The sequence below is a fragment of the Cyanistes caeruleus genome, chromosome 4 (assembly GCF_971803275.1).
Source record: "Cyanistes caeruleus chromosome 4, bCyaCae1.hap1.1, whole genome shotgun sequence".
NCBI classification, from domain to species: Eukaryota; Metazoa; Chordata; class Aves; order Passeriformes; family Paridae; genus Cyanistes; species Cyanistes caeruleus.
The window spans coordinates 73,983,774-74,004,002 of record NC_141704.1 but is presented as its reverse complement, the minus strand read 5'-3'; the positions used below and the strand labels follow the sequence as shown (position 1 = coordinate 74,004,002).

Here is a 20,229-nt window from a genome sequence, read left to right as displayed (position 1 = left end):
GTGACAGGATATGGCTCAAACTGACAGAGAGAGTAGGTTTAGTTTGGATATTGGGAAGAAATTCTTCCTTGTGAGGGTGTGGAGGCCCTGGCACAGGTTGCCCAGAGAAGCTGTGGCTGCCTCATCCCAGGAAGTGTCCAAAGCCAGGTTGGATGGGGCTCTGAGCAACCTGGAATAGTGGAAGGTGTCCCTGTCAATGGCAGGGGATTGGAACCAGATGACCTCCAAGTTCCCTTCCAACCCAGGCCATTCTGTGATTCCATGATGTCAACATTTTAAAAAGCAAACCATGCATTCTTGTGGCACATTCAGGGGCATCAGTGTCATGGTATCCTCCATCAATCGACAGGACAAAGAGAATTATTTCTCTGTGCCAGAAACCAGTCATGTCATCTACTGAATATTTAAGAAAGCTATTCCTGTCAGTTTTACTTTTCTAGGATTTGATGATATCAGAAAATGCCAATAGAAAACATAGTAGTTCTTTACAAGTTGGAAAATTACAAATTTAATCCTCACCTTTTTCCGAGACACAAATCTTTGATGTTGCCTTCTGAAAACAAACAACAACTGTGATCTTGTGGCTTTACTCATGTGTTATGTGAAAATACATTCTGAAATATATAATCAACAAACCTTTGAATGAATTTTTTTTTAATACTCAGAAATTTCTCATACTATTCAATCAAAGGTGTTAAAAGTCTCTATAGTAAGCTACATTTTTTTATTCTTCTTAAAATTCAATGATCTACGTATTAAGGTAAAATAAAATGTTAAATACCTAGAGCAGTTATTTTTCATAAAATCAATGTGTGTGAAACATGTCTCACATCTGTGGATACAGTAGCATTTAGGACAACTGAAGTTACCCCCATGTCTTTAATGCTTTTTCCACTCTACTTTATCCTGATGTTGGCTGTCACTTGTATGATAAACAGTAGTTCATAATCTGTTACGTGAAATCTTTTGTCTCTGAGACTCACTCAGGGAAGTACTGGTTCATCTTCAATAAGAAAAGAATTACTGAAAGGTCAGTCAGAATAAAAGTTCCATTGGCTGGAGCTCATCTTTTAAAATTTATTATGCTTATGACAAGCAGAAAACTGGTGTGACAGTAATCATGAATTGCTGGAATGATAGGTATTTTATCTTCTCTAGCATTTGGATGATTCTTTTTGATGTGTTTTGCATAACCTTTTGTGAAAAGTACCAGTATGTCTTCTGACTAGAAGAATAGAATATCAAATGTGGGAAGTACTTTTATTTTACAGCAATTGTTTGTATGCCAGGGGAAATGTTCACTTCAATTGGAAACTTAGCTTCACAGGAGATGCAATTTCCTTTGATTTCAAATAATTGCTTTTATATCTACTGAAAATGTGCCTCATGTTTCTCTAATAATGCTTATTTTATGAACTTTGATTATGTTTTTCTCCTCTTGTAAACAAAAGAGGCTCTGTGTTTTCCCCATCTGCTAGTAGTAATTGTGAAATATTTTAATGCCTGATCTTGAAGGGGCCATACACAAATAAGATTCTGAGAGGCTTGTGAATATTTGCATTTTTTGGAGACATTGGCCAAATTTTTGCAGAGAGAGTAGTAATCCTGAATTCAGACTTTCAGACTGAAAATACAAACACTGCCATGGGCATAACCTTTCTGGTTTAATAATTCCAGCTATGATAGGTTTGGAAATTATTTAGAGTACTTACCATGTCCCCTTCTTTGGACATGTCCTCTCAGTTCCCAGAAATCTTGTCATTTACTTCTGAAGAAATATTTGTTTATTCATTTCCTTCAAAACCAAGTACTTCAAATCAGCCCTTCCTGTTACATTTTCGTGTAATTCACCTTCACATAATTCATCTAGTTGTATCTTTTTCAGGCCTGCTGCTCTTTTGCCAAGAGCGAAGTTACACTTTCTCAGAACTTAAAGGAGCAAAAAAGTAAGGATTGATTGAAATCCTGTGGCAAATTTGAGAAACTTATTCCTGAATTCCTGATACTTTACATGTATATAGAGAGAATAAAAATGAAAACAGCAAGAATCAGCTTTTCCTCTGCTGGGATGGCTTTTTGTTTGCTTGCTTGTTTTTCCAAAATTTGGAAATTTTTTCAGGATTTATCCTGTTTGAGCAGGGAAGTGGGGCCAGATGGCCCACTGTGGTCCCTTCCAGCTTGATGCTTTCTGTGATTTTGGTGTTCCATGAAAGATTCTGATAAGATGGAATAATTGTTTGGCGGCGTTCTTGTAAATATAAACCCTTACCAGAGTTTTCTAACTTGATTTCAATATGCCCACTCTCACATGCTAGGTGGAGGTCGATTTTGCAGTCCCTCTGCACTCTTAATTCAGCCAAGGTACTTCTAGTGTCTCCACCAAAAATCTCATTTGGAAATTATATTTGCTTCTTTGGATTTGTCAAGTGGCACTTGAAAGTAGCTCTTTAGAGTGATTTTTGTTTTCTTTCTCTCTTTTGCAAGATAACTTGTTATCTTTAAACATTCACTACTTGTTAGGAATTTATGCCCTCAACTCCTGTCAATACTCTCGACAGCTAAGTAATACAGAATGATTTTTATCCTCAGTTATTTTTCTGTCAGGTGTAGTTGAAAAAAAATTGGGGTTGTTCTGTTTTGCTGTCTTCCATTATTGAATATTTCACTGTTTACATTGGTCACATTTTAGGAATTCATTTCCCTTATTTCTTCCTAATAAATGGATCAATTTGTGGAGAACTCATACAGGCAAAATAGAAGAAGTAATTGATACTTTTTTAATATTGTCACATTTTTATAAAGTTGCTTATCTCTGTATCCCCGGGAGGCTGAAGTGTGTCGGATTTTGGTCTCTATTAGTGTGTACGCTTTCCAAGAAAAGTATTTTCATTATTAGATGCCTTTATTTATCCTCCTACTTTATTTACAAAAACAATGAAGTACTTATGCAGCAAAATGTTTTAAACCCAGTTTCATCCTCTGATGTGCCTCAAATGATACAGTTTGTGTACTCACTGTATGCTGCTGAGTGGAGCCCTGATTACAAGCCTATCCTTAGTTATTTTATTGCTGCTATTACAATTTTTCTTTATATTTACATTGTTTTAGCTTTTCTCATGTAATAGTATTTTGCTGATTCCCATCTGTCTCTTGGAAAAGCTTTGCCGCTTTGTTAGACACTTGGACTTCAAACTGGCAAAAAGATACCGTTCAACCATGCAGTAATAAGTTATAATTTGAGGAAGTTGAAATATGTACCGGATGTTGGAATTCTCCAGACAGATTTTCCACCCTGCTCTGCCAAATACTGAGATGCCACAGATAGTGAGGACATTGTAAGAAACCACTTACCATTACCAGTTCTTGTCATTTGACTTAGGCAGAGCTTAGCAGTGCTGAAGAAAATGTGCAGTTTTGTCCTGGTTTAGGGCAAATTCGGGAGAGAACCTCCAAATGGGGTTCCCTCAGAAAGCAAATCTAAGTGGCCCTTCCCCCCAACTGGCTTGGGAAAGGAGATTTCCTTGGAGAGAAGTGGAAAAAAACTGTTTATTTAACAGAAATTGAATTATATTAAACAATAAAACTTCTCGCTGTTTGATGAAATGGCAAATCCAGAAAAAAAGTCTTTTTCATGTGGTGTAGCTCGGCTCGCCTCAGATTCTTATCAGTCCCTCCAGCTCCAGAAAGTACCGAGGCCCAGGCCCCGGTGGGCCACAGGTGTGAGCTCCCGGAGTTTGGCTGGGTTTTTCAGTCTAGAACAGGTTTCAACAGATCCAAGGGGGGAAAAAAAAGGTCCAGGGAACTCCTCTGCCTCAGCTAGCTAAAACTAACTAAAAACGAAAGAGAAGTTCCATCCCGCTGTCTGTCCATTCGGCAGACACCACAGTCCAGGAGCAGGATGTGGGAGAGTGATGGTTTTTTTTCAACACAAACTGCACACTACTTCTTGCCCCCCTTCATTCTCAGAGCCAGTCTTAAAGGTGCAGTACTTAATATGTAACATAAACCAGGCTGTTATAAACAAAAACCGAGGTTCAAATTATGTTTGTTTACCCATGTTCCTGTTCCAATCCTGGTTTAAGTCCCTGGTTAAGGTGCTTGATGTTTTCAGCTCCAAAGATTCATTGTTAGAAGTTTTTTTACTCATTTGCCATTTGTACCCGCCGTGTTCCCTTCCAGCTCATCGGGTAACTTAGCCGCTGCTCCCCAGAATAAACTTCCATATTCCCCCATAAGGACTTGCGCGTCCTTATTAATATACGTGTGTATATTAAAATCATATTACCACCTGGGAATAAAGACAGTCCTGGATAACGAGCCACTCTCAAAGAACACCTAGAAACCACACTATAGAGGCAGCAAGGACCCGAGGAGGCTGGATACACTGGTCTCAGTCCAGCGAAACGATGACCTAAGCAGCCCTCGAGCAGGAAGATTCCCCCTGGACTATCGAGCCAAAAGAGAAGTCTCTGGACGATCCCTGTGAGGAAAGAGACTCCAGTCCTGCCAACGGCTAACAACAACAGGCCCGTGTGATCCTCCTCCTGGACGTCAACCATTGGGAGCAGTGGAGGTGGTGTGCACCCCAAGCCCCCATCTCTAAGCCCTTTCCTCTTTAATAAAGGCTTGGAAACAGGAGCAGAAGGTCTCTTAGCCCGTCATTTATGGCAAGGCAACTGGGGATACAAGCATCATAAAGTCACCCCAGGACAAGTATAAAAGAAAATGCTGTTAAATGTAGACAGTCTTGTTTAGAGGAGCTGAAAACCGTTATTAGTATTTTCATAAGGTCGCTTTTTTCCTCACTATAATATTTTGAATAGGATGTAGAAATGGGAATATTTTGATAACATTACAAATCATGATGTATTTTTGTTACATCACCTTCCTCTCACATAGATAATAATGTTTCCCATGACCTGTGTTATTTCTTCCTACTGTTAGATCCTTTCATGAGAGAAACAGACATAGAACTTAGTGAGTTAAGGTCCTTTTAAAGTAGGTGAACAGATTTGAAGTGTTTCATTCTTAAAAAGCCCCATCAAGTGTTTTATTTTCCGTGCTTGTGAATGAAGTGCTGAAACATTTACTAAATGTTCCTAAACATAATTTTCACCAAGTCTAGAGGGAGTAGGATGGTTCTATGTCCATATATTATGAAGGTACAAAAAAGCCCCAGTATTGTAGGTGACATTATTGTGGTTTTTTTCTATTAAACAATTAACTACAATGCAGTTTCAGTATATTAAAGAACTCAGTAGATACTTGTTAAAAAGAAAACTGGTCTTTCCACTGTGAATTAGACATATGAATGTCTCAATATACTGTTTTTGATAATGATGGCATTAAAAGAAGATTCCAAGTATCATTTCTTTAGTATGTGACAATTGTTCCCCCAGATGAAAGATCTGAAGAGGGAAACACCAATAATTTGTTGCAGTGTTACACCTGTTAATGCAAGGCCTCTTCTTCCTGTTTAGTGTTATGATAGTCGTATTAACTTTGGTTGTTCTGTGATGTTCTTTGCTGTTTTGTTTTTTAATAATTATCTAACTGACTACTTTATCATAAGCTATGAATAGCAGCTAACAAAATGAATTTATCCCTGCCAGATTTGGTGATCCATGCATGACGATTTACTCAATATTGAAAAGGAACCAGTCTGCAGTAGCATAGACTGGATATCCATTACTATAGCAAAAGAAATGTGTTTTTATTTGTGGATGAAATCCTGTACACATTTCCTTTTAAATGAAGCAGTACACAAGCCAGAAAGAAACTATTTTCTAAAACACATTTCAGTTTGTGCAAGACACACAATTTTTTTACTATAAATTTGGAGTTTAGGATTAATAGAAATATGCAAAGAATTATAACTGCACTAAATTAGAATTAGTTACTGATAGCTTTCATGCATCATTTTATCTGTAAAGGAGCTCATCCCATGCATTATTTCATTTACCCCATAAGTTAGTGCAGTATCTTCTCTGTAATCCTTCTAATCCTAATTCAAAAATTATGCTTACCTGAAAGAAAAAATTCACGAGACTTCAGAAATAAATTTAATATATAAAAATAAAATAAAAAAGACTGACTAGTTGCTATTGTGATTAAATCTGTTTACAGTGTCTTCTCTGACTCACATTCCAGGAAAAAAAGAAAATTTTATTTCTTTTTTACAGGAATCAAGAAAAACCACAGGACCTCTGTATTTATATTTGAATCTACATCAAACGATTTTCATTTGGAACCATTGCCTAGAGAACTTCATGCAGGGAAGAAAACATTATAACCTATTTTTGAATGCCTTTTTTTTTAAGCTAATTTTCACAAAATTCTTCTTGACCCTCTCATGCTACTTTCCAGAGGGTAGGGTAGAAATACTAGTGTTTCTCTCCACTGTAGATTACCACTTTTTGGAAAAGTTTGAGGCTTTCTTCTATTTTATATTTTTTTTTAATCTCTTTCCTATGTTTTACTGGCCATCATGTCATGAGACAATCTGTTCTTCAGAATTTTTACAACGCAAAATTTTGCAGTCTTAACCCTATACTCCCTGTCTAAGGAATAAAAGGAGGTAAATTACAGCTTCGTTTCCAAGAACTGTAAATGAGAGTGCTAGGCTATGAAAATCATCAGGTAAAGTGATTTATTAAAGAGCTGTAGTATTTGTTGTTCCTAAGCTAATGGTTTTTTAGATCTGAGTATTGCTACATAGTATTCAGCTTTCTGCTGTGACTTATCTATAAGTGTGAATGTGCAGCCTTGGAAACTTACACTGGGTGAAAACTTCCCTGGTACTTTGTCATGGGTCTGACTTTACCTTTAAGATAGTTTTGAGAGCTAAGGAAGTTGAAGCTGCTGGTGACTGATCGAGTCTTTTCTCCTGACCAATTATCAGTAATTTCTAAGAATTGACAGCAGTTTTGACCATTGAAAAGTGGGATCAACCTGTGAACACCACCTTAAGACCTAAGCCTGGGAATTTCTTTGTCTCTTTGTTTCCTGGCTGTGAAAGGTAACTGAGCTTTAGCTGTCTTCCCGTCCCCTGCCCAGGCCATGCAGCCCGGGCAGGGGGGCTGGGCTGAGCCTGCCACGGCTCCCGGCCGGGAGATGGGGCCTGCAGGGGCTGGGCTCTGGCCAGGCCAGGCCAGGCCCGTCCCTGGCTGGGCTGCAGGTTTTTTTTGCTGTGACTGAATTCACCAGAGACTGTCGAGTAAGGAAAGAAAAAAGCTCTTGACTTGCAGCAGGCTGAGACAGTGACCACACTCTCCAGAGCAGCCATGAAGAATCTTCCATCGCAGACAGCTCCAGCCGCTGCTCCGGCAGAGATCACAGAACCATCTACAAAGCCTGGGCAAGATTTTAACCCTTTCATTATCCAGATGAGACTTGCAGATTAATCCTTTTTTCCAGAGAAAAAAGCGAAAAAGAGAGTAATCAACATGTAAAGAGACTTTATAAACTATCAGAGACAGTAAAGAGAATAATTAAGCTTCAAAAAAGGTAGAGAATAAGGAGATGCTTTAATTAAGCTGAAATATTTTTCTGTTAAAGCTATGGAGATGGACAATAATGTTCTGAAAAAACTCCTTTAATTCATGACAGAGTATATGGGGAGGAATGGAGTGTTCAAAGTGTAGATTTTGAGCAAAAGGTGGAGTAATTTTGATACAGTGAGGTGCTGGAACAGAGTGGACCAAAGATTTGAGGCCTTGAGAGCAATGAGAAAACTGTTTTCCAGTGAAGCTCACAGAGACAGATGAAGAGAACTTTTGCCTTTGAATAACTCATCCTTAAAAAATTATATCCCTAAACTCATGACCCGTACACACCTCAGAGTGATGTGAAATGGGAGGAGTGAACTGATGACAGGATTTCCGGCCAGCTGGCATCAGAGAAATAGAAAACTATAACAGAAATAGTTTTCTCGTGAGAAACTCCATAAATTAGCAGAAGACTTCTGTTTCTCTACAAAGATTGATGAAAAGACTCTAGCAGGAATTGGGACTGTTTTAACCATCAAAGGTCAAAGTTTTTTTCTCTGTTGTCATGTGAACAAGGGAATGGTGGGTAGTAGGGGATAAAAGGGTTTTCTGGATGTTTATTCTGGTGTTCTTATTCTTGTAGTTTTGTTAATAAACTTTCTTTATTCCTTTTAAGTTTTATGCCTGTTTTGCTCTTGTTCTAATCCATATCTCACAGCAAGAAATAAGTAAGTTTTCTAGTAATTTTTTAGTTATTGCTTTAAAACCACGAGATTTATTTGGTGCATTGGTCGGGAAAATGAAATTAGCAAATCTAAACCACTACATGCTTCAAAGTGTAACTTTCACTGACATTTATCTTTGTGCCTCACTGATTTATGCACCGAACTTCCAGTTCTGTAGATGTCAGAAACTAAATAAAGTTGTTTTTTTATTAACAGTTGGGTAATTGGATTCAAAGTTCCAACATATTTAGATTGTGTTTTTACCTCTTTTCTGCTTCTTAGATTGTTGATTAATAGAAGAAACCATTACCTCAACTTCTGTTTAAAAATTTAATGGGCCCATGCAGAGTTTAATTGCTTTTTTCTAAATTTAAGGCTTCCTATGTAAGCCACCATCCTAACTTTCACAGAAAACCTAGAAGACACATGGTTACTTTTCACACGACCATTAGATCTGATGAACTCATTTTCTTACTTACAGGAGACAGATCACTCTGCCTTGAAAGCTTTTATTAGGTTTACATTTTGAAGCATGGGCAGTGTGCTCTTGACAGGTACAATTACCAGGAGAAAGTAGCCTCTCCATTGCTTGGGAGTTAGAGTTCAGGGTGTATATAGCTCTGAGTGGTACCTGAAATCTCAAAGCTTTTCCATTATTCCTTTAATACTCTCTGGGAAAGAGAGGAACATGTTGATAATTCTCACTTGTGGAAACCACAAATGCGGAATGAGATTCATTCCACTCCCACCCTTAGTCTGGCTTTAATTCATGGTGAAAAAGGGAGGGTTTGTGAGATAAAGGTGCTTAGCTGGAGTCATTTAACTGAAGAGATATGATCTTTAATTCTGCAGTTCAGAGGCCTTTACTATAGCTGAACAAAAATCTACAAGCCAAGTAAATGAACCTAAAACTTCCTCTTATCATCTGTTACCTAAAAATACAAGGACACTTGAAAGCTCTCAAATATGTAAGTGCTGAAGTGAAACTGTCACCTTCTGTTTGTTTTTAGCCTTCAACACCCTTTAATAAATTTGTTTGAAAGACCAACTGAGGAAGCATTGATTGTATGTAAAGTTCACTGTGAGCATTTAGTACCAGACTCCAAAGTCATTCTTTATGTCTAGAAATTCAGTCTACCAAATGTTTCTCTATAATAATTTCTACTTAAAAGGATGTATGGATTGTTTTAAAATCTCAGATACAAACCTAGCTGCCCCGACTAAAGAACAGTTCCAAAAGGGTTAGAATAACTTGTGATGCAGACCCACTTAAACTAACAGTTTGGAATTCTGTCGATAAAAATTAATAACTTTCTCTGAATTACTGCTTTTTGCTTTTTGCCTTTTTTTTTCTTTTTTTTTTTTGCCAAAGTCTGAATGCTGTCATTGTACGGAAACAGCAAAAATTTCTTTGTTGACAGAAGCCTTTACTATCCATAACTTCCCAGATTCCTGCTCAAGTGATATGTATAACCAAGATCCCTGAATACGCCTTTGAAATATCTGTGCTTCTGAAATAAGGAATTCAGATGCATTCAGGTGCATTCTTTTCTAGAAAATGGATTAATAATACCACCAAGATCACTCTTACATAATAAGCCCAGATTTCCAGGATATTCCATGCCTCTATATGAGGACTAACTGCTGTGGGGCATAGTCCTATGGAAAAAACCAAGACATTCTTGATTAGTAATTAAATTGCAAATTAATTACATGCAGAATGGAAGCTTTCATGTTGTAGCCATACTAATTAAGTCATATGAGTTTTCTTGACTAAAGGCCTGTTTGAGGGAGAAGCAGTTCACATAATATTTTATTCTGTTTTCTCATTTACTTTTTTTACATATAATTTATGTACTGTAATAGCTTAAGTTTTCTCTCTGAAAAACTAGACTGACCAACTACATTCTGAAGCCAAATAAACAGTTCTCCAAGGTATTTCTCTGCGACTAATACAAGAGAATTTACTTTACTGGGTTATATGGACAGCTGTTGCAACATCTGTGATGATAAATGATCTTTTGTAAGTTCAGATATGAAGGTAATAATCTATGGGAGGATTATTCCACATGAATAAGCATTTATATTACAACAGGAAAGGAGATACCAAGCTATTCACAAGAGACTTACATTATTGAAATTATAAATTGTGTATTTCCATGAGAAGCAGTGATACTGTTTAATGTAAAATAAGTTGCATTGAATTATGATAGAAGTTATTTTGAAAGTTTCTATTTTGAAAGCTAATAGGGTTTGTATTTGAATTTAGGTTTTTTATTTGTAAAATAAATATATTTTAATAAATAAATAGGGTTTTTATTTTTAAGAACATTTAGAAAGCATTCTAAAAATGTCCTTACAAATACTTATTTCTGGTATCTTGAAAAATATGAACTAGCATGCTTTTAAACAGATGCAATTCTTCATGAAGTTATTGCTGAATTTCTGTGAATTCCATAAAATTCCAAATGCAATACCATATAGATTTTCTAGTCTGCCAAGGAAATAGGAGAGCCTATTTCAGTCAAAGTAATCACACTGTAGTCACAGAAGCCTTTGGTTTTTTGGAATTGTTTTCTTACTAGGCAACTTTTTTGTAGTTAGAGTAATTTTTGTAGATAAAGTTTTGGTTGTGATATCTGTATTTTTCAGGATTGCAGTTCCCTGATAGGTTAATGAGAAGTTATCTCTGCATGGAGGTTTAGATTATGTGAAGTGCTGTGGTCATCAACCTGTTTCATTGTCAGGGCAGACTGACATTGATTTTCTGCATTGGCCATGTGTATGTTCTATATTTTATTAATGCAAATTACTGTACTTCCAGGATTGGCTTGAATGCCTTGTTATTTGTACATGGAAAATAAAATTTTAAAACTTCTGGCATTTAGAAGCTGAAAATTTTGGTCCCATAGAGAATGTTGTGAAATACATCTGGTAGCTAGCCTGTTGTGGCAACTTGCAATGTGGATACAGATGTCTTGGGTTGCAAAGCAAGATGTAACCAGAAGTATGTATTTTATTACCATCTGTTAAAACCAGGTGGGGCAGTTTTCTTTATCTCTTCCATGACCCATCCTCCCTGCAGGGAGATATCTTCTGTTAATGGGCCACTGAGTCTTCACTGCATGACTGATAAAATTACATCATCCCATTGGGAGATGCTCCACCCAGGGGGAGCAGCCAAGGATTCCTACCTGGGTATAATTGGAGACTTGAAACACCAGTCAGCCTTTCTCCATTGGATTCCCAGAGGAAGGCTGTAGCTGTCTATACCACTAGACCTGCAGAAGAAAATTACATTATTCTTCAGGATCCTTGCTTTTACAGAAGCACATCTGTCACTCCAGGAGTACTGCAGCCACCATTTAATTGGACTGCTACCAAAACCCTGACTAACAGGGTGTCAGGCTGTAGTCTGACTCTGTCAGTGGTTTGTTGGGGTTTTTTGTGCTGCTGCATTTTTATTTTAGTTTTTCTAGTAAAGAACTGTTATTCTTAGTCCCATATCTTTGCCTGAGAGCCCATTGATTTCAAGATTATAATGATTTTGGAGGGGGGGGGGGGGGGGCAGTGTTTACATTTTTTCCATTTCAAAGGAGGTTCCTGTCTACCATAGCAGACCTGTATTTTCAAACCAAGACAACCAAGACAACAGGCAATCCAGAAATGCAATGGACAGTCTTCATATAAAGCATGGAAATATGATGGTCAAAGTCAAGCTGGAATTCACTGCCTGCCAGGCTTGAGCTAGAAAGTCTCACATCACTGAACAAACTGACTTACATGTTATTGCAGATGCTTTCAAGATGGAGATTATTTTCTCTAAGGAGCTCTCCTTAAAATCTCCTGTGCTGATTCTCAACAAGCAAAATAAAGATTCAGTATTTTGCTTGACATTTGAATTGAAGCTTGAATTTGTGACATATGTCTGTGAAAATTATTTGCATGTGTTTGTTTTATATTGTGTCATTGCGAAATAAGATATTTGTAACCTGTGTGGTTAGTCAAGTTAAGAGTCATGAAGAGCATTTAACTAATAAAATCCATTTATTGTTTCACCTTTGAGTTACTGGGAAAATGTAATTTCTGTAAGTTCCTTGATAAAGTTAATGTCTTCTTAAACACAAGAAAAGGGAGTTACACATCATTATGTATAAACATTATGTGAATTTTGCTATTCCTTCCACAGGTGTTTTTCATTAGAATATGTCTGCCACGTTCAGACCTATTTTAAGTAAATTCACAAGGAAATGCCTCATTACATGTTTCTCCTGGAAGGGCTGATAGGTGCTTTTTACTTTATAAAACAGTCTAAAAGTTTTCTATTCTTCAAATGAAAAAATATTTTTCAGAACATAGTACTGCAGTTTGGTACTGTATTTCTAGCTGCCATTAGAGACACTTGAAATTAAAACATAATCAAATTTGTGAAACAGAAATGACTGTTTCTTAGATATGCTGGTGAAAGGGGAATTTGCCTGCTTTGCTGTGTAAAAAAATTGGTTTTTATATGCATTTATATTAATATGAAACTCTACTGTAGCACATTCTTCTTGGTGATCTTATAAAATGTTATTGTGTTGATACTGTATTTTCAGGTTATAATAGATCATCTCTTAAATCACTTTTAAAATAATGTACTGACTTACTAGCAATTATATCATGACCATTATATCATCAATATATCATCAATAATTTCCAGCAATCATTTTTAGTTTTGGGAAATAGCTTAGCTCTTACAGACAAAACCCACATCCTGCAAATTCTTTACTTGATACAGAGAAAAAAAAAATTGTTTGTGATTATGAATAGTTCTATATCTGCATATAGAATACGTGGTCAATTCAGAGTTCATTCTCTCCCTGAAACATTGTTTAGGATGACAAGAAATTGACAAGAAAGCAGCATTCTCATTTGTTCACATTTTCTGTCTCCTGAGGGTCATGATACCGCAAATGGTGGAAAGAAATACATTTGCCTTTTACTTTGTTTACATACACATACTGAGGTAGTGTAAGACTAATTTAAACTCTGCAACTGTTTAAGTGAAATAAAGTGTGGTGTTGCTTAGACCATTTTTATCAATTGTTTACGTGTTGTTTCATTTTTCACCTTTCTTCCCAATACTTTTTAGACTGAAAGAAAATACTAATTTTTCAGGAAACTAAATATTTATTATAATTGTAATTTTTTCCATGACATGAAATCACTAAAAGGAGTGCTGTGAATGTAAATTAACAGAATCTACATTTTAAGTAATTTTGTAACTAATTGATAAGTCTAAGTGTCTTGGATTAATTTTTTTTGTCTGTTTTACCACTGGCTGTGTTTATCAAAATATGATTTTTTTTTTCCCAATAGCATCAGCGACTTCTCGACATTTTAGAAGCAGAAAAGGAAGTGTTATCACAAAAGATAGAAGAAGCTATGATGCAGCAGTCGCAAAAGCACAAGGTATTGCCTTTATTTACCAAAACAATAAGAGATCAGCATCATGGAGTTTATTGGGAATGGTCCTGTCACAATTACTGACAGGAAGATGACGCTTTCTTAAGTACTTTGACTCTTTGAAATTATTTTTAGCCACTCTTTTACTGTCTGTTGCAGTTTAATTTTTCATACCATTTGCAGGAAGTGCTGGACAAATGTTTGGATGAAGAAAGACGGAGAAGCAAGGAGGCTCTGGCAGCTGCTGCAAAGGTATTTCTCATTAATTAGCAGACATGCAATGTGGATTCCATGTGTGTCATTTGAAATGCCAAGTTCAGACACTCACTTTTATTTCATAACTATGTTTATCAAGCTCTGCATTCTTATCTGTGTTTAGAAGAAGCTGGTTCTACTGAAAATGGACATGTCTACTGTATCTCATGAAGAGATGTAGCTTCATTCTCTTGAACAATAGCCTCTGAATTGTTTAGAACAAGAAGTCACAATATTGTCATTCAGTTGTTGCTGATACCTAAATATCTGGTTTTGTGGTCTTTTGACATCAGTGCATCTTGATTTGAAGAGCTGGGTTGTAGGGTCAACAGATGATCTTAATAACACAATTAGCATCATGTCCTAATTAACTTTCATTGAATATGGTCATCTTAAGTAAGGAGAGAACTATTCTTAAAATCTTATACAAACAGGGACAGTTTACTGGGTTTTGAATTATTTTATATAAGCTGATATTTGGATAAAAGTGATTATTCAGTTTTTAAATACGATTTCTCCTGCCTATTTCATTAGTAAGTGCATTGGTATTAGGACAATAATTTTATAAATGTTAAGCTAGAATTAATTACTAATACTAATGTAGAATCCAGTACAAAAGTTCTGTTGCATGTAATAATCTGGGGAAGGTAGTGATGGGTATCACCTAGCACAGTTCATCAGGCTATATTATAATTTTCTGTATGTTTTTTTGTGTAGTATGTGAACACTGGCTGAGCATCACACTGAATAGCATTCTGTAGTGCCACAAACATTTCTTACATAGTTGGTATCTACAGGAAAATGTGTGTATAATAAAAATCCTGATTTAATTACTACATTTTCAATATCTAAGTAAAAAAATCAAGTCCCAGTGAATTTAAAGAAACATCTTTAGTTGGAAGTGTAGGTATCTGATGAATACAGTATTTTTTGCTTTTTATGACTTGATTTGACCAGTTCCATATCACCTCCAAGGGGCATAGGAATGACCTATAGGCATATTAAAACTGAGAGAATTTGTGATTAAATTTTGTTAGCCCATGTTTGCTTATTTTGAACTTCAGTTTGCCATTATTTATTTGTAGATATTATGCAGTGGTTGTCTTGCTGATACATATATTTGTGTGGCTACGCATGTGTGGAGCTGTTGGCTTCAAATTCTCAGTGATTTCGGATAATGGTTGAATATAATGATTGTGGGAAAAAATAAAACAGTACTTCTTCTAGCATGACTAAGGAGCTTTGCGGGGGAAGACACATTTGTTTAAACTGTATGTTAGCTAATTTTATATAGAAAATGTTCAGACAGATTTTGCACTTAAGATATTTGTAGATAAGACCAGGAATATCTATTACATGGGAATATCAAGGGAGGCCCTTTTTTAAATTGTTTTGTGTTGTTTTGTTGTTTTGTTTTGTTTGTTTGTTTTTTGTGTTTGTTTTTTTTTTGTTAAGCAAACTAGTTATGAATTCCTGAGCTTTTAGTAGGTGGGAATTAAGACCCTAACCTGTAACTTTCTTTTCCTTTCTGTAACTACACAAGTCATTGTCCTGAGGTAATACCTTTTGGTAGCACCACAAGATAAATTGAACCTCATAGTTCAGAAGTGAAAATATTCATATCCTGTATCTTATCAGCTCATAGACTTCATTAGAAGAAGTTGATACATATGAGTTAGTCATTCAGGTTGGGTGTGTTGCTCATCTGATCTGTTTTAAAGGCTGAAAATGAAGTAGTGCAGGAAGCTGTTCTGAAAGCAGTAAAGGAGGAGAGGAGAAATATGGAAAAGATTCATGCAGAAGAAAGAAAACTGTGGGAAGCAGAACGTGATAGTCATAGAGAGAAGATTGCCCAGGCTGTTTCAGAAGCCATGGAAGAGCAAAGAAAGCAGAATCAGGTTAGTATGTTTTACCCCTCCATGCACATGCTCTGTTACTTTTGAATGTCTTATGTTGTTGTTGTGGGTTTTCCTGTGACATCTGTCAGTCAGTTGATACTTGCAGTGCACAGCAAGCAGTTTATCTTCACCTTGACTGTATGTATGAAGAAAGTATGTATTTCTGGCGCATACAGAACAAAATTCCTGTGACCTTTACAGGTACATATATTAAAATTATATAAATCATAGCTGGTTTTGTCCTCTGGCTTCAAAAGGAGTTTCAACAAGCAGCTCAGAGAGTGACATTTATGCTGTAAACAGTTTAGATGACTTCCATACCTGTAGAAGACTAAAGATGTTATATTTATTCCTTAGAGAATAGGTACAAAATAAAGAGGAGGTTATAAAAACTGGAAAGTTAAACCAGTAATGAGCCAGAAATGTTTCTAGAGTTAATCATAGGAGAGGTGCTTCTATAATAAGAATTGTATGTCACTTAACACAAATTAGAGGGACATTCCCAACAGTGCTTTTAGCATTTCTACAAATTAAAAATTAAAAATGTTATAATAGCAATAAATTACTCTTCCAAAAGTTGAGTTTTGTGGTCTGTGATGTTGAAAATACTTGGAGGAACAGCCTGTGAATTCACTGATTTCTTGATGACATATTCAACTGTTACAGCTTTCAGAAATTTAAGGAGCATATATTTCATTGATGTGTTGGAATTTGATACCTCTGGATTTTTTGTGCTGCATAAGAAAAAAAAAACAACAAAACTTAAGAATCTGAAGTAGAAGAAAAGTACTCTTTGGAAACAGACACAGTTTCTATTTCCAGTGTTAAACAAAATTATTAACCTCATATACCTAATAAGCTACAAAAAAAAATGCTTTGACGCTATGCCATTATCATACTCTGTATTGCCTAAATTCCTAATGTAAATAGAATGATTTATTTTTTTTATATCTTCTTTACTTCTTTCAAAAGTAAAGTGTCAAATGGTAAAGTGTCAATTTTCAAGAATTTCAGTGAGCCTTCAGGCTGTCAAACTCTTCTTCAGAGCAGAAGGCTAAGCAGCTGAGTTCAAAGCTGAATTTTAACTGAGAACAATTTATTTGGCTTTAGTTAAATAAAAATAATTTAGGTTGTCCAGAATGAGAACTGGTACCAGTAGTGTACAGAATGTATTCCTGGAAGGGAGAGTGGTAAAGTGTTTGATTACTGGAGTAACATCACATCACATAGCTGGAGTTAATCTGGCTCTATCACTTCCGCCTGTGACAGAAGTGGGTCACATCCCAGGAGCAGGAGGACCTGAGGTGCACTTGCTCTATGGCTTTTTGGTTGTCAATCTGTGCTCTGAGGAGACAAGGATGAGAGGGAGGTCTTTTGCATGGGGTAATAGAGGATTTATTGCTCTGGGGAATCTTGTGGGCAAAAGACAGAAAATGCGAGCGTGCAACAGCTGAAATAGGGAGGCAGTTCAAAGGGAGGGTAGAAAGCATCAGCTAATCAGAGATATCCTGGGGAGGGTAAAAGGCAGAGTTCACAAAATCATCATCCAATGAGGAAGGTAGGGGGGGAAAGTTGGGTCACATGGACTAATCAAGCGTCGAAGTTTAGGGGATTTCCAAAGTGGAATTCCAAGCATGTGGTGGACCTAAGACAAGACTGATAGGAGACTCAGGGTAGATTGACAGCATGGGGTGAGAGGGTCTCATTTGGACCAAACCATCAACTTAGATAATAACAGGACATACCATTAACAAGAAACACACTGCAACAGAGTAAGACAGCAAATCTATAGCTTGTGGAACATGCATAGATTAGTAGGAGGACTACAGTAACAAAGTTTGATGGTCCCTGAAGATTTTTCGTGAAAGAAAATAGCTGGATGCTAGAGTTCAGTCAGGGTTCTGTAGTGATGAATTTGAGGGGCACTGGGTGTCAGTGTCCCAGATGTGGGAGACATGTAGACTAATCTGGGGTAGCGAATTTGGACAGGTTTGCCTTCCCTCTGCAAGGTACTGCAGACTCTCTCATGGCTGATGTTGCCTTTGAAATTGTCACAAGACAGGATGACATTAGAAGTAGTTAAATAGTGATGATATTCTGTGATGAAATCCAAAATACACTGCCGTGTCAGCATTTCCCTGAGGAGGCAGTTCAGGCCTCTCCAAGGGCCAAGTTTTTCCACTCGAGCTTCTTTTAGATCAAGTAGTTCCTAGTGTGGAAGTACCTAGTGATGTACTTGTGATGGTGAGCAGTACTGAGGAAGCTCTTGTGATTAATTTTGCAGTAAATATCTTGCACTTTATGTAGTCCTTTAGTAGTGTCATTAGTTAACTGCATTTCTTTTAATACCAAACAGTTCTGACGACTTTTATTGTAAAATTGTATAATTTCTTATATTTGGTTATAACATGATTATTTCACCTTCATGTCAGGTTCATTTTTCAAATACCTATTTTTAATTCAGGAAAAATGCAGATTTTTCTTGATATTTCCAAAATTCTATCACATGTATCTATGAAATATATGAAGTTACACTCTTTATTCTCTAATTAATAAGTACAAATTCCCTGGGGAGGATGGACTTTCATGGACAAATTGGTTTCTTGGAGAAATTTTCCCTTCTTCCTATGCCAAGAACTTGCAAATCTTTAGGCTGTTGCAATTATAAGCATACACAAAGTACTATAATTTTCTGTCAACAAAAGAAGTCCTTCAGAGCTGATGTGCCAAATGATAACTTATATGTGGTGTCAGATATAAGTTATAGATAAAGATACGACTTTGGTTTAACAATGAACAGCACTTGGGCCTACAAGGCACTTTGTGTGTGGGCATTAATTTTTTTCTGCGAAAATTTGAAGCCTTCCACACAGACTTGTTTCTTATTTATGTTTTGTTTTCTGTAAGATTTGTCTTATGGAAGCTATAGCTGCGCTCTTGACTCTCTTGCAGTTGTCATTTAGGCAATATATTAAATCAACTCTGTAATGGCCTAAATGCAAACATAGAGTCTAACATTTTAGGAAATGAAATGTAAAAAAATGCTGGAATAAAACTTTATTTTGCTGTAAATTATTTCAAAGAGATTTTCTTTATTGACTTGAACTAAAAAAAAAAAAATAGCATAGTATTAAAGAGTAGTTTTCCTTCACTAATGTGGTAAGTCTGTGAAATGGGAAGATCACAAAGTCTTCTGTAAATAGGTGCAGCAGAACGGCTTACAGTCAAAATGCCCATAAAATAACCCTAGGAATACTTAATGGAAAAATTCAGAAACATTGAAAATTTTATTATTTTCTTTGAGATGCAAACGTGCAGAGAAAAAGGTATTTTCATCTCCATGGTGCAAGAGTTGATAAAAGACATGTTTTAAAAACTGTAGCACCACTGTGTATCTGGAAAACATTTAAATTATTAAAAACAGGGAAAATAAATTTCCGTGTCAAAGTGGAATGAATTTGTTGGCTTCTCCTTTACCTTCTAGACCAGAGAAACATGATGTAGGAGTTTTGATTCATTGGTTTAAAAGAGTAATTTGCTATCCATTAATTTTCTTCATTAAAATAAAATATGTTGGCTTTTTCCACCAGTTTTTAAACACATGCACTAGAAGTTATATGGTTATATAGGTGAAAGCAAATGGAAAAAAATATTGAAGTATGGTTTGTTTACATTTCATTGATTAGGCCGTTTTAGCAGAAAAACAGTAAAGGTTTGAAGATCATACTTGTGCTGAATTAGGCAGTGAAATTTCCTGTCATCACCTAAATAATTTGTTTAAAAGAAAAAAACATGAGTGTTTCCTTTGAAGGGATGATACAGGTATTGTTTTAGACTTTTTTGGTGGTGTTGTTGCAGTGGCCAAGGCGGAGACCCAAAGGGGATGCAAATCTGGGAGGTATATGCAGATGCCTTCTTATCAGGAGATATTCATACTTAGCAAAACTTTGTCCTTTAATAAAATGTTTGTCCTCAGTCAAATTGTTGTCAAATCTGCAGATAAGGAAATACTATTTCCATACAAGATTTATTATACTAATTTAACATTGCCTGAGAAAAATCAGGAGACTTAAAGACAGTTTAATAAATAAATAATATTTAATATCAAATACTTTGTTACCAAATATGAAACAGCAGAGTAAATGTAAATTTACAGTGAAAGCAGGACCTAAGACATACTGAGTTAATATTTCAACATGATGGAGCAACCTTGACATACCCCCTTCTTTGTTTTTTCTTTAAGAAATTAAAGGATTACAGTAACATGAATGTTGTTTTGTTGGATTTTTTATAGAAAGCTTTTCATTAAAGCTTTGACTGTTCCAGTGACTTCAGATCCTTCCTTAGAGACACGGTATCTGTACTTAAAATAAAGGTATTATTTTTTGAAGCCTTATCATTCTGAAGGTATAAATG

The 20,229-nt window shown here is 36.0% G+C and overlaps 1 protein-coding gene across 18 annotated transcripts in view; it reads left to right on the top strand.

Annotated features, from left to right (window-relative positions):
- CCDC91 (coiled-coil domain containing 91) overlaps positions 1-20,229 on the top strand; it is a 149,500-nt gene that overhangs the window by 85,076 nt on the left and 44,195 nt on the right. For 16 of the 18 annotated variants that reach the window (XR_002865055.2, XR_015285763.1, XR_002865057.2 and 13 more), the window contains 3 exons: positions 13,574-13,666; positions 13,844-13,912; positions 15,637-15,813. Coding sequence is in view for 15 of the 18 variants with exons in the window: in XM_086885337.1 (XP_086741463.1) it covers positions 13,574-13,666; positions 13,844-13,912; positions 15,637-15,813 (339 nt within the window). In the remaining 3 variants the exon portion in view is untranslated. Of the gene's footprint in view, positions 1-6,182; positions 8,163-13,573; positions 13,667-13,843; positions 13,913-15,636; positions 15,814-20,229 lie in introns of those variants that run through there. The other 2 variants (XM_086885342.1, XM_023928130.2) reach the window with 1 other exon arrangement.